At 54.7% G+C, this 15,004-nt stretch overlaps 1 protein-coding gene across 2 annotated transcripts in view; it reads right to left on the reverse strand.

Moving 5' to 3' along the window:
- Positions 1-13,440, reverse strand: part of Crmp1 (collapsin response mediator protein 1) — a 59,960-nt gene extending 46,520 nt beyond the window's left edge. The window contains exon 1 of one of the 2 annotated variants that reach the window (XM_020178340.2): positions 13,006-13,440. In XM_020178340.2, the coding sequence (XP_020033929.1) occupies positions 13,006-13,386 (381 nt within the window). In that variant the 5' untranslated portion in view covers positions 13,387-13,440. Of the gene's footprint in view, positions 1-9,011; positions 9,258-13,005 lie in introns of those variants that run through there. The other variant, XM_020178341.2, reaches the window with a different exon arrangement.
- Positions 13,441-15,004: the final 1,564 nt, after the last annotated feature.

Here is a 15,004-nt window from a genome sequence, read left to right on the forward strand (position 1 = left end):
TTTTGTTTTTTTATCAATTCTTGCTACATGGGGAGAGAAATGTCACTAAATTTCTCAGTTTCATCTTCAACTTCACTAGCCTATGACACCCTGTCAGTGCCCATTTTGTTGGTTGTAACAGAATACCTGAGCCTGGTATATTATAAACATAAGAAGTTTATTTGCTCATGACTGTGACGATCAGGAGCCTGGTGCTGGTGTCTGGAAAAGGCCTTTGTGCTGTCACCCATGGGAGAGGACAGACCGTCAGGAACAAGGGAGCATGAGAAAGCCAAAATCGCTCTTAGAAAACCTCACTCTGTGACAACTAACCCACTTCCCACCTCCCTCCACTGTTACAGTGGGGCTCAAGCTTCCAGCACACGACCCGGATGGGGAGGTAGTCAAGCATAGCACACCTCAAACCCAACCCTTTGCCCAGTCTTGCTGCATCCACTCTGGAAATGACCACAGAGCCACTGCTCACTCCATTCCCACTGTGCTGCCTCTCCGCCACATGACAGCAGAGTGACTCTTCTGAAACACAAACCTGACCATGTCTCAACTGTCCTCAGAACCCTTCAGAGGACAAAGTACACCCCACTAGGTCACTCCAGGCCTGACCTGCCCTCCCTCAGCTGTGACCCACCATATTTGTTGACTTGTGCCACCCTCAGCTCCACCAACTGCACCTTCACAGCCTACTCCTTTGTGTACGGCCTGTGACACGGGTCACCTACCAGGCCTCCTCTGCCCATCACGTGTGGGACCCTGACTCCAGGACCATGTGGCCACTCCTTAGGGTTCCAGAGCACAATGGTTGCACTGCTGGCCTGCATCTGTCCAGGACATTTCACCTCCCAGCTCATTTTTATGTGTCCTACTTCCCAGGAGACTGCGAAGTCCTCCACCTGACATCAGGACAGTAGCATCCTAGCTATGGAGATACTTAAATCTCTGCAGGCCTCGGCTTCCTTGTCTGTACATGGAACCAAAGTACCAACCTCACGGGCAGACTAAGGTGACATGTAAAAATGCGTGATGCACTCAACGCTGGCCTATGAAATCCAGTATTCCACCCAGGTGCAGTGGTGCATGCCTGTAATTCTAGCTATTCAGGAGGTGGAGACCTGGAGGATTGGGGATTGAGGGCAGCGCAAGGAAAAAGTTATCGGGACCCCCCCCATCTCAACCAATAAGCCAGGCATGGTAGTGTGTACCTATGATCACAGCTACACAGGAGGACTGTGGTCTGAGGCAGGTCCTGGACAAAAATTTGAATGCCTATCTGAAAAAATAACTGAAGCAGGAAGGCCTGTGTCATGGCTCCAGTGGCAGAACGCCTGTCTAGCCAGCATGAGGCCCTGAGTTCAAACTCAGAACTGCCAAAATTTTTTCTAAAAATTCAACAACCTACTCCACAGCTCTGTGTTCGGGCATTTGAGGAAAGGGGGAAAATTCCATTGTCTTTTATCAGCTTCTCAAAGAGGTCCATGACCCTGCAAAGTTTAAAAACTGGCATCCAGTCATTAAAATATTACTTTGAATTCTTTTTGCTCTGCATACCTACTAATAAAGTAAAAAGAAAGAAAAAAGGGGGTAGGGAACAAAAAAAAGCAAGAAAAAGCCAAACACCTGGAAATCATGCTTGATGAGGAATAAAGAACTGGGGTGGTCTGGGAAAATGAGGCCCAGTTAAGGGAGGAAAACCGTCCAGAGCCTCTAGGAATATCTGTGCAGAGCAGAGAGTCTGGCAATTCTGAGGGCTCAGCAGGCACCACAGGAAGAAGCACTTTCCAGGAGCAGAGCAAGGCTGGCTGCCGTGAGGTAGTCATCTCCCTGCCACTGGAGGAACGCAAAAAGAGGGTGTTTGGAATTCCTGCACCATGGAGGACAGGGGACAAGGAAGAAGCAACAGACAGACCCACTTTCCTGCCTCCTCGAATGCAAAAACACAGAAAACTTTATAAAATTCATTGAGTTCCTTCTTGCTTTGAGATTACAGAATTCAAATACTTGATGAGCTTTCATCAGGGAATGAATCCTAAGGGTTTGTCAGTGTGTTGTGATAAAAAGCACAAAACATTATGATTTGAGGACAGGTACAGAATTTCCTCAAATGGTCACCTGCCTGCTCTATGCAATTCTGCATTCAATCTATTAAACCTCCCCATGGAATTGACTGAAGGTTTAATCTGACAGATGTCAATCAAGACTGGGGGGGAGGGTGCACCAGAATGATCCAGTTTGCACATGGAAAGCTCTTGTTTTAAAAGCTTTCTTTTCAGTGTGAGATGCAATGAAGTCCATTAATAACCAGATCTGCTCTCTCGCCACCACTGAAGTGCCACTTTAGAAGCTTACACACACACACTTTTTTCTTTGGGCTCCAAAAGCCCTTCACGCCACCCTCATCTCCTTCTGTGTGGCAGCTACCTAAATGCTAAGTCCAAGACAGGGCTTTGCTTAAGGAAGGCCAAAGGCAGGTGCAGCTTAGCCACATTCAGCCATGGAGCGGGTCTGTAATCTGGGCTTCGTACACCCACTCACACACTGTGGAGTCCCCGTGGTGAATTACGAGCACAGGAGTGCTCCTGAGGAGAAGCTAAGGAGGACAGACCCTGTCCCAGGCCTCCACCTGTTCATGGTCCAGTGGAGCAGAAGGACATGAGCGACAAAGCAAAGATACTGAAGCAGAGCGCTCACAACTCCCCGCCTCAAGAGGAAGGACGCTCCACAGAGAACGGACACAGCTAGCTTGAAGGCAGAGGGCAGAGCAGGTGGGCCCCATCAAGGAGAAAGCTCCAGGAGCCTGGAGCACAGGCCTGAAGAAGGAGCATGGGGCTGCAGTGCATGTGTCCACTGCCATCACTTTCTTCCTTTGGTTTCCTATTCTTGTTCTTTAAATCATCTTCTCGATGAAGTTTCCCAGCTCACACCCCACTTCCCACACCAATTCAGAGCTGTCTTTTCCCAGAGCAAATTTATGATTCAGTCAACCTCTCCATGCTCAAGAAATGTTTTCAAACAGTATAAAATTTTGTGGCACGGCATGCTTGCGGGGATCAAAGACCAAGCCATCTCAGTTAAGTCATCAACCATGACCATGCAATCCCCTCCACCCTGTTCCTGTGTTTTAACCACTCCTAATCCCCTAGCTCACTCTTCAGCACCACAGCGCTGTCCACTACCCTGACCTCAGTCTCTCCTATGCTCAGGGGACAAAGTTCTCTGAAGCTTTCTTTCCAGGACATAGGCTTGCTCTTACTCTGCTGTGAGTGCTCACGGCTTCACCTGATAGACACTGTTGCTAAAACAAGCTGTAGACTTTGCTGTAGCAAACATGAGCTTTTCACGCTGGTCAAAATTGAGCAGCCTGTCTAGAGATTTTTTTTCAGTACACCACCGTGCTCTCAGCACATGGGCTGAGGGCCACCAGTTGCTGAAGTATCATTGTCCTAGTGTCTACAATGCATCTCATACACAGGTTTCTATCTTTATCCCATGGTCCTTGCCTCTGACCCCCAGTTCCAGTCTGTACGTCTAACTGCCCACTGACACATTCAGTCTGTGAGCATTCCCATATCCGATGCGACCTGAGAACCCAAGCTGAGCCTTTCCTTCCTTTTCACCCCCATACTTCTTGACCACCTCAGCACCAGCCTCGACAGGCTTATCAGCATCGCTTAGGTACCAGAACTTCCACATTTATCCCTCATATCTCCAGGACAACAGACTCTGGGCCTCTCCCAGTGAATTTAGGGCCTGGTCACGGGCTTGGTTTGGCTGAGGGACTATGAGCAGATATAAAAGAAGCCATGGTTGAGCAGCACTTCCTATAGGCATTCCAGGTTGCTTCCCATCTCTTGTGCCCTGCAGCTCCTTCGGCCCAGGTCTCGAAGTGAGGAGACACATGAAATAGACCCTCTGTCCACCACAGCCAGGGGCAAAGTGATAGCCAGCCCACAGCCCTCCTGTGGCACACACAAGAAATAAACACATGTTGCTGAGATCTTGGAGCTGTGCATCATGGCACAAAGCTAATAATATCCGCCCATGGTATTAATAATTACAGGTGACTCTCACGGCATTTTCTACATACAGGCTCCATTCTAAGCACCTTACATGTTTAATTTTCAGGGGAAAACCCTATGGCTATCATTATTATGAGCATTTTACAAATTAAATTTGTGGATACAAAATTGATGCACAGAAAGAACAAGTGATTTGCCCAAATCACTCAACTAGTAGGTAAACAAGCAGGATTCAAATCCAGACAGTCTGACTTCAGAATCTGCATTTTTTGGTGGTGCTGGGATTTGAACTCAGGGCCTCACACTTGCTAGGCAGGTGCTCTACCACTTGAGTCACTCTGCCCGCCCTAGAATCTGCATTCTTACCTACTTCTTCCAACACACCAGGCTCCCAGCCCAAGAACTTCCAGTGGCTTCCCGTTACCCACAGTAAAGAGTCAGAGTGCCCCTTGTGGAACTGAGCTACCTAACCTAAGGTCTTTGCTCTAAAGAAAAGGAATTCTAGGCCCAGGAAGAGGAAGGACTTGCCCAGGATCAGATAACTGCTCAGTCTGAGGCAGACTTAAAAGCCTTGTGTCATTTCCATCTCAGCTGCCTGCAGAGTCCCCATCTCATCCACCCTTTCCAGTTTCATTCAAGTCTCTCCCTTCTGCTTCCTCTATGTGAAACTCCTCACTTTCTTTTGAGAGTTCACCTCCCAGCCCAGGTCTTGTCCATGCTGTTCCCCCTGGCTTGCCTCTTTTTCCCTTCCCCTCAGCAATCATGCCTTCTCCAAACCTCTGAACACCACCTCCTGATGCTTCCAGCCAGTGCGGAGTCCTCCCCTCTCTCTGAATTCCTCTGGCACCTGTGCTCTGATTCACTTCACCCTTTAGCTGCTGTGAGCTTGTTTCCTGTGTGTGCACTTTGCCAGTTAGGCGGCAGACTCAGTAAGGCACTCCGTAAGAACACGACAGGTATGTAGTTAATACTTGCTGAGTATCCAAAACTCTGAGTTTCTATTTCCTCAAAGAGAGTGCCTGCATTTGGAGAAAGGAACACTTATGTGCCAGACACACTCATGTGCATCATATGTGCTCCATGAATCAAGCCTTGGCCAAGTTCATGTACGAAGCACTTGCTTCTTGTTTGGCAATACGGTGTAGTTAGTGGTGTGGAAAATACCATAACTTGGTATCACTTTTATGCCCCCTCTGAAATCAAGCATTTTGACTTAAACAAAATGGTTTTCCTTATAGAATATGGCCCACTTCTCTTTCTCTGATCACGACTTGACATAACTAAGGGTGTTTGCTTCTCTGCCCTGGGTGGCAGAAGCTCAGAATCAGCGTCATGTCCAATCCATGGCTGCAGAGGCCCCGTTCACTGGCACATTTGTTCTCTGCTCTTCCTGGCTCCTCAGCTCTGGCATTTAACTTCTGCCTGATTTCACAACACGCATGGCACATCATCTCAGATCTTTTCTGCTTTTATGGCAGGGAATGAATGAACATCTGTACTAGAGAAAATGCCACCCTCAAGAGAAGCAAAGCAAGGCCTCGAAGGGCTTTGTGCATTTGCACATTAGACTAACTCAGCCCAATGTGTGTTTCCAAGTTTCCCAATGACCTTCTTCCCTGACCACCTTCATTGTCTGACTGAACACATCACACACACACACACACACACACACACACACACAGACAGACAGACAGTCAGACTAATCTTCAGCAGGCACAGCAACCCGCCCACTCTCCCTACTTGGACGTGGACCCTTCCTCTACAGTCCAGTGTGGAACCTTGCCAGGCCACTAAATGCCTTTGATCTCAGTTTACCCTCTGAGAAGCAAGGATGTCCCATCTGCCAGGCTGTCTTCAAAACAGCAGGGTTCTGACAACTGAGTGGGAGCTAATAGAAGAAAGCACACACGATCCACATTCACGAGGTCTTGCTTTTAATAATAAAAGCCATGACCACCGTGGTGGGCACCTTGACTCCCCATCCCGAACCAAGGAGCAGACCTTCCCCCTTAGAGGCTCCACTGGGAGCCAAGAGCTCTGCAGGGCCAGGAAGCCTGTGCCTTTGTTTGCTCAGAGCCACACCCAGGTTGCTCTACTTGCTGAAGGCACAGTGGGCACCTAGAAACAGCTCTTGCTAAGTTAATTCCTGCTGTGCCATTCATAAAAAATAACGCACACATGAAAGAGAGCTTCATTAATATTTTAAACAGTCCTTAGAAGCAGAGCTAAATGTTTGAGCTTCTTCCCTCTTCTTTCTCTACCAGGCAACGGGTGGAGATGGAGAAGAGGGAAAAAGACTCCACCACCATAATCACCAAGTAGAACGTTTTCCTAATTCAGCCAGGTCTCCCTGCCTTTATCAACACGGTGTGCCGCCCAGCGCCCCTTCTCCTTGCTCTGGTAGCCATGTCTGAATTCACCAGGGAAGGTGAAACCTCCACCCCTGTGGATCTCTCCCCACACCAGAGGCTCAGGGAGCATGAAGTAACCGTGCATGAAACGTAAGGCCTGGGCTGCAGCTAAGCAAGGTGCCCTCCCCCTTGTTTATTCTTACGGGCCGCACCATAACCCTTTATCAAGTTCCCAGGTCTCTGCAAAGGCTACCAGAAACACCTTCACAATCTCCACGGTTTTCTGTAACTGCACAGAGGACACGTGCGGACAGAGGTGGGGCTGGGCAACACGGCTCTGCTTCAGTCTTCCCAGCCTGCCACCTCCTTTTACCTTGTTCTCCACAGGCCCTCCTCCCTCTCCCAGAACTAGGCTGAATGTCCCTGCTAGAGTCTCCTCCAGCCCCCTTTTTTTACCCTTTCCGATACTTACCACCCTTTACAACATTTTCAGGCTTAGAGGTTGGTTTCTGATAAATCTGGGAGGACAAGGGCAAGACCTGCTCCTTCCCACCTCTCAATAATAACAACACGTTATTATTGAACAGGTTATATTAGTGAGGAATGACAGCTATGGGTTAAAGGTGCAGTGTCTGGAAAGCCATTGTGGTACTTAAGGACAGGACTGGGTCTCCACACACTATTAGCAAAAGGTTATCACGCAGGTGAAAGATCCTACAAAGAAACCCCAGCCAAGCCCTTGGCTTGTATCCTCCTTTCTGGCTGGGATGGGCGGTGGGGGCCACATGAACACGAATGCCTCTCAAGGGCTTCTTTCAGGAACTAAGGGTGACTTGCAGCACCTCACCTCCCAATGTTCATTAGAACCATGCCTGCAGTTTTCCTTCACCCACAGGCTGAAGGTTTGCTTTGCAAAAAGGACTCAAGGAGTCCCTAAGCCCTTCTTGGGCCAGATGTGCCTAGCACACCTCAATGCTCTGCCAGGGTGGCCACGGATGCTCACGAGTCCTACGGGGGACCCACTGTGATATCAGAGTACTGAAGTTCAGAGACACCAGTGCAGGACGCACACCCACAGCCATCTGGTAGGAATGCTGTGAAGTTCATCCCACTGCAGAGGATAAAGCAGAGTGTCCCCACCAGGGACAGAGCTGTACAGCTCCATCCAACACTTCCACAGACCTCAAGCACCATCTATTAAACTTCCACCTGGGACGGTGGGCCAGAGGTCTCCTGACTTACCTATTCCTGCATCACCCCACCTCCATCACCTGCCTTAGTTCTGGGGGCAGGGACCTGAGATAAACACCCAGCTTTCTTTCCACAGTGCCTTGCTTGAAGCCCAGTCCTTCCGTGGATTCTTTGCCAGCTACAGTGTTTATAAACTGGCCACTTAGGCCTCTGGGACTCAAAGGACAGAGCATACAGATAGACAAGGTACGGTCCCCACCCCTCTGGGTCACACCTTTGGACAGGAACTCAGCAAAGAGGTGAAACTAAGTTCACAAAGGATTTTTTTTTTAACTCAAGCTTCAGCCCAGAGTGAGGGAGGCAGGAGTCCAAGTCCCCCAGGTTTCCTTTCACCTGCACCTCCAGCCTCAACTTCATGTTGACAATGTCTCCCTCAAAGCTTTTGCTGGGATCAATAAAACAAGGGCAGTACCACCCTGGGCGGGTGTGTAGAAAATGTCGTCGGCCGCCTCCTCTGACCCAAGGCAGCCCTCCTACAGGTGAGGTCCCAGGGCTGTCCCTAAGCCAGAATTCTAAGTAAGCAAGCAGGCTGGGTCTCAGCAGACCTCAGGAGACACTCTGGAGAATTTACCACGCCTAGAATCTCTTTGCACCTGGCTGCTCAGGCACCACCACCACCCCAAGTACTGCTGGCCTGTGGTGCTGTCCCTTGGGCAATGCCAGGAAGGAATGGGGTGGAAGCGCCAGTTCCTGACCATGGTGCCCTCAGCTCCCCACCAAGACAAAGCGCAAAGACCAGGGCTCCTTTGTTTCCGGCCACACCCAGGGACACAGCCTGATTGCTGGGCCCAGCATCTTCTCGCAGCTCAGCCTCAGCAGTTAACCCTTCCTAGGCCGCTGCAGCCCTTGTGCCCATTAGGTTATTTTTAGCTGCGATGAGGGGCGGGAGCCGTGCCTCCATCATGGCGCTGTCTCCAGGTCCGGACTTCCACCCATCAGCGAGGGCGGGGAGTAGGGAGCGGGCCTTCATCTTTTTCCTTCCTCTGGCTTCGAGGTGCAAGGGCCTGATGGTGCAGGGGCCGCGCGCGCCAGACTCAGCTCACCCTCCCTATTCCAGCGCTAGGGACTAGGTTCGGACCCCGCGCCCCTCCCTCTTTTGTTCAGATCCGTGCCACGCCATCCCCCGGCACATCCCGAAGGGGGAGGGGGCTGCACGCCCGCGGGGAGAGGGACCCGAGGCTCCAGCCCCGCCCCATCATGCGGGGCTCCCCCCTCATTGTCCCTAGAGGCTGGGGGGAGGGGGCAGCCACGGCGAGACCGGCCCCGCCCCACCCGCGGCGACGCAGGAAGCCTCGGGGGTGCCCCTGTGGTCCCCCCACCCCGTGGATGTGGACCCTGACGGCGACCACCGCCACGCCACAAAGAACCGTAGCGGGGTGGGGCGGGGGCCGCTTACCGTGATGTGCGGGATGCTCTTCTTGCCCTGGTAAGACATGGTCCCTCTGGTGCCCTCGGCCCAGACGCTGGACCTGCCGGCTGGGTGACTTTCTGTCGGGCTCACTGTCGGTCCCGCTCCCCGCGGGCGCGGTGACAAAGGCCCGGGAAGGATGGAGAGAGGGACGGAGGCTCAGCGCCCGCGGCTGCCCGGCTGCTCGGCCCGCCGCCGCCACTCCCGCTGCCTGCACCGCCCGGCTCGGCGAGGAGGGCGGGAGGAGGAGGGAGAGGCAGGGCGGGAGGAGGGGGCTGCAGACAGACAGCTCCTCCCGGCGGCGGCAGCCGAGCCCTATTCGCCCCTCTCGGCTCGAACCAGGAAGCGCTTCCCTTCCGATCCCCCTACTCCGCCCCCTCCCCTCATCCGCCCAGCCCCGCCGACCCCCGCCCGACGCTCGCGCCCTCGCCTGCGCCCCGGCCTCGCTCCCGCGAATGGGAAGTCTGCTTTTCAGGGCTCTTGTAAAAGCAAGAAACGGCCATCAGCGGCGCAGACAGAGCCCGCGGGCAGCGCCACAGGTGTGCAGTGTCGCATCCATCGGTCTCGCCGGAACCTCCGCACGGGGAGGGAGTGTGGGCCGGGTGTCAGCACCTGCCAAGCAACCGGGGGCATCCTTGGCCCTCCAGGATCGCGCCCAGCGACCGCCCCTGCTCCGGCTACTCCTCCCTCCCGCGGCCTCCGTTTGTCCAGTCCCCGCGCCACTCTGCATGGACCAAGCCCTGTTTCATCTCCACCTCCAACCCTTCATTCACACAATACCTTCTCTTTGAATATCCCACCCCAGATTAAAAAAAAAAAAGTTGCTCATTTTTCCAGACGCATCTCCAATGCCTTTTCCTCCCAAAAGAAAGCCTTTCTCGCTACCCTTCCCACTCCCATCCTCAAAACAGCCTTCCCAGACGTAAGGCAGAGGGAATGCAGCGGGAGGAGAGAGACAAGGCCCCAATTCATGGCTGACCTGCTTGGCTCCCAACAGAGGCTCTCTCACTACACAACAGCCGGGCATTGTGTCCACTGATCACCCACAGACTTGCTTATCGGACAGTGAGTGCTTGGAGGACTGGGCCATTGGCACCAAGGTTTCTATGGCTCTGGGGGAGAGGAGAAGGGACGCTCCTGCCTCCTCAGCTGAGTGTCAGGCAACCCAGGGGCCCCATGATCCAGAGGTTGCCCTGGAAGAGATGGGCAGAAAACTAGGACACAGCTCGGTGAACTTCTTAATGACAGAGGAGAAAGGAGGGGAGCAAGCCCTGACAGCACTGGGCAGGTGGCCCAAGCCACCAGACAGAATAAGCAACCTTCTGTCACTGCTCATTTTCTGTCTGCAAAATCCAAACGCGAACGTCGCCTGGAGAGAGGATGGACTAGGCTTGTGTGCACCCTTAAGTACGCTGTGGGACCTGGAGTCCTGACCTCCAGCATCACTGAGGTCAGTTTCCTAGTCCTCAACAGGGGACCAAATGGAGGTGGAGTTGTAGGTTCACAGAGAACAAGTTTAGTAATCCAGGAACATCGGGCCATAATTTTCTCATTTTGCAGATGGGAAGCGGAGACTTACAGAGGTAAAATTATGTGCCTCAGGTGCAAAACGCAGTAGTTGCAGCGGAACAACGTCTGGAAGCCAGGTTCCCACACAGGCGGTGTAGGTGTCCCTACACTCATTCGTTCACCCCGCCTTTGAGCTAGGTTCTAAGTACTCATTAATGACCGGAAACTGCGAGTGGGACGTTCTCCTTCCTTCTGACTCCTACATTCCCTTCTTCGATGCTAAGTCCTAGGTTCCAGCACCCGGGTATTCCCTGGGGTCATTCCAGAGATCTGGGTAGGAAAGCCGCAGAGACCGGAAAGGACCACGTGCGAGTCAGGGGGAGGAGCTCCCGCCAGCGACTGGCCAAACAGATCGCTGCTCCTAAGCAGACTTCGCCTGTACAAAGCACCGCAGCCGCTAGGCCTCTGGCAGCAGCAAGCGTTGCGCATGCGTCGCAGAACCCCCTCCTCCCTCCCAGGAAACAGCCTTGTGGGCTGGGGAGGGGTGAGAGCACCCGCAGCAAGGCGCAGGAGCGGCGAGGCCCGCCCCGGAATCCCAACCCCGTGGCCGCTGGGTCTGCAGAAAGTAAAATCCTTCCTCCCGGGGAATGCGAGCCCCTCCACTCCAGTCCACCCCTTCTGTGCGCACAAGCGCCGCCTTTTGTCCAGTCCCTAAGAAGCCATTGAGAAAGGGCAGAGAGGACAGGAGTGGGGAGAGGTGCAGGAAAGGTGAAGCGAACAGCGTCCCTGAGCGCCTAGGCGCGGCTGCCGGGCCGGCTCTGGCAGAGCCTGAGGGCAAAGATGGCATGGGTGACGCTCATGGCCGCTGCTTTGGCAGGGACGCGCCTCCGGACAGCTCCAGTCGGTGCACAAAGCGCTCTTGCCTCCCTCATACTCCGTACGTCTTGGGGGAGGCCGAGAGAAAACTGCTACCCCCTAGTCATAGACGGAGACGCTGAGATGCAAGAGGGTGAAACGCCTTGGCTGGGTCCCCGGCGCTGCGGCCCGCGGCCCTCAAAGCACCAATCGAGCTGGGGAACCTGGATCCCAAGCGAGGTCAAACCACCATGGAAGGGGGTTGGGAGGAAAGATAAAGAGGGGGTGGGAAAGAGCAGACTGGACTCTCGTCATCTCCCTCCCCTCTCCTACCCATCTCCCCGACACACACTCACCCTCCCTTAGACCTCCCCCTCCAAGAGCCCGGATTCAGGACCGCGGAGAGCTCCAGAGCTGCCAAAAGAGCCACCTGCAAGGGACTGGGCACCAGCAGAAGGCTGAACCAATTCCTCCTTCGCCTCCAGGAAGCCCTCCCTGATTTCCATCCGGATCAAGCTCTGTGTCCCTCTGGGTTCACTTTATGTTTCTCATGGCGTTTAAGGAGGGTGCGGAGGTGAGTTAAAATGAAAATGATAATAAAACTCAACAGTGAACATTTATTGAATGCTCACTACCTACTGGCATTAACTCTTAATCTTCACAATGAATCTGTCGCTTATCCCAGCCTGGGAACTTCTGGAAAGAGAAGCCGAGATGCCCAGCCAGCCGGGGACCCAGTAGCGCTCAGGCATGCAGTTCTGGACTGGCCCTCACATGCTCCAACTTCCGTCTCCCAAGCACATGGCTCTGACCTCACCCATCTACCCACCCATCTTCCCCCAGTTCCCTGGCGACCGCCAGCTCAGGGGAGAAGATCCATAAGGCCCAAGCCCTGGAGTTGCCTTTCTCTGATGCCCTCACACACACACCCCACATACAGAGGAATGAAAAGCTCCAAGTCCAGGAGGCTAGAGACCCCGGTTCAAATCCCAGCTCTCCCTCCAGCTTGCTCCATGAGGTGGGCACAGCGGTGTGGGACTCAGGAGTAACATTTGAACATGTCGCTTGCAGGTCGGGGCTCTACCTGCCTGACAAATCCTTAACCAAATCCTTCCCAGATACACTCAGAAAAGGTTCCTCTACCCTGCTGCTGTGTAACCAGGACGATTCCCGGACCTCTCCGGACCTGAGCACAGAGTAAGTGCTCTAGAATTACCGAGTGACTAGATGGACATATGGACACGGGCCAGCCTTCTTCTCATAGGACAGAGAATGAGTAGCCCTGGGTTAAATTCATCCCGGACGTGCCTTGGCGTCTTAGGGCTCCATGCGGCAGCTTTAACCAACTTACTTCCCCTCTCAGAGCCTCTCCCTCCCTTTCTGCAGAAGACTGGACCTCGGATGTCCCTTAGGAGTCCACGGACTATGCTGGGCAGCCCTGGTCCAGTCTCACGACCACTCTGAACCTCCTGAATGATGAGGTGGGGGAGGGGCCGTTCCGTAGCTCTCCCCGTCCAAGTGGCAGCGGCCCCAGCACTTGGGGCCGGGGGGCACTACCTTCAGGTGGTCCCCAAGGGCCCCGCCCCCCATGTCCGGCCCACGCGCGCCCCGAGGGTACCTGGCCATTGTCCCGGCCGAGTGGCAGGTCTCGGGGCGCAGGGCAGCGAATGTGCAGCGCAGGCGGTCTCTCGTCGCGCTCGCAGGGTGAGCTGACGGCCGAGCCCGAGGGCTCGCTCACGTCGCTGGCCGTGTCCTCGCTGCCGCCGGGCCCCGGCAGGCCCACGGCGTCGGGCCGGCCAGCACTGCGCGGCGTGCGCGCCGAGCCGCGGCGGCCCACGCTGTACGCGTCGAAGTCGATGGTCTTGTTCTCGTAGGCGCCCTCCACCGCGGCGAACATGCCGCCGTACTTCTGGCGCGGGGTCTGCGCCGCGCTGCCCGGCCGCGCCAGGTACACGGGCAGGTCGTCCTCCGTGTTCCACGCGCGCCGCCGGTCCGCCATACCGCTCCAAGGCCGGCCGCCCGCCCGCCGCCCTCGCCACAACCGTGCGCCGCGCTCCGCGCCTGGGTGCGGGCCCGAGGCGGCCCCGGCGCGACTGCGGCCCGGGGAGGGAGGGGCGGGGCGGGGCGGGGCGTGGGGAGGGGCGGGGAGTGGGGCGGGGCCGGGGCGGGGCCTCCGGGCGGCTGCTGGCCAAAGCCACCGCCAGCTACAAAGGACAGGGAGGCGGGACCGCGGCTGTAGTGGGGAGGGATGGTGACGTGCAGGAGCCGCAGCGCGGAGGGCGGGCAGCCGAACCGCAGTGCCCTGAACCGACCCCCACTCCCCGCCCCCAGGCGGAGCGCTGCGCGCGAGCGGAGCGAGGTGGGAGCCGCGTGCACACACACACACACACACACGCATACACACACACACACAGGTTTGTACCCGCACACCAGTTACACCTAACCTGACGGATGCACCAACATGCAAGTACATACACACACGCCCACTACAGACACACACAGGCGCCTCCATGCACACCGTAGACAGTTTTACCCACACAGACATATATGCTTGTACACATTCCGAGTAAATCACACACACACAAACCCACCAGACACACACACACACACCAGGAATTCTCATTGGAGGATCCAGGCATTCACATCACAACAAAATTAACTGCACAACCCAAGAAACAGACACATTGGAAACACATTCATTCACTCAGTACTACTATGTTGGTCACTTAATGGTCCATGGGCGTAGGCACTGGGGACAGGGCTCTGAACAAAACGAACTCCATGCCCTCCGGAGCTGACCTTCTATGGAGGAAGGACCCCAGCCCTGGAAGGATGTATTTTGCAGAGCTCAGGGCCAGAGGATAGTGACCAGGCAAGAAGGAATTATGGGTAGCTTACTCCAGGGACATGCTAGACAAAGACACTCTTGCACCTTAGCCAGAGAGTCACACATGTACTGGATGTACACCAGTGACGGCATATGACAAAGATTTTCCACACCAGTACCAAAGGCAAACTCACACTGGTGCCCGTACACTCCAGAAAGGACTCCCACACACATCCACACCAAAAACAAGCAAGTCAGAGCTTAAATAGAGATGCTCCAGAGACAAACACAAAGAGATGGATCACCACACACACGCACCTGGCAGTCGCCCAGACAGACAAATGCCCCCATCTAGAGGCACCTCCCACATCCTGGGCCCAGCCAGCCCATGCTGTGCCTGTAGCCTGCAGCCTGGAGGTCCCAAGGTTCCTCTGACTAGAGCCACGGGGGAGGGCATAGGGACGTGGGGTCACTCTGCTGGGTCTCCATTTGCCCTTCTCAGAGGCCAGGTGTCAATATGTCTCTTCTGGACACAGTCCCTCATTTCTCCATGTTTTACCAGCAGAAGGTCATGCGAGTCCCCAGGGATCCAACTGTCCCAGCTGCACCTTCTGGACAGGAGAATCGCCAGCTGCCGACCCCTCCTCTAGGGAGTCCGGATATGCAAAATCAAAACTGGGAGTGGAGTGCAGTGGGGGCCCTAGTGCCTGGCCCAGCATTCCTTCCCCCCAGTCTCTCCCCCTCCCCCCACCACATACACTGTGCTGGGAGCTGTCCTTTCAGCACCCAA

Source organism: Castor canadensis, chromosome 9 (genome assembly GCF_047511655.1).
Source record: "Castor canadensis chromosome 9, mCasCan1.hap1v2, whole genome shotgun sequence".
NCBI lineage: Eukaryota > Metazoa > Chordata > Mammalia > Rodentia > Castoridae > Castor > Castor canadensis.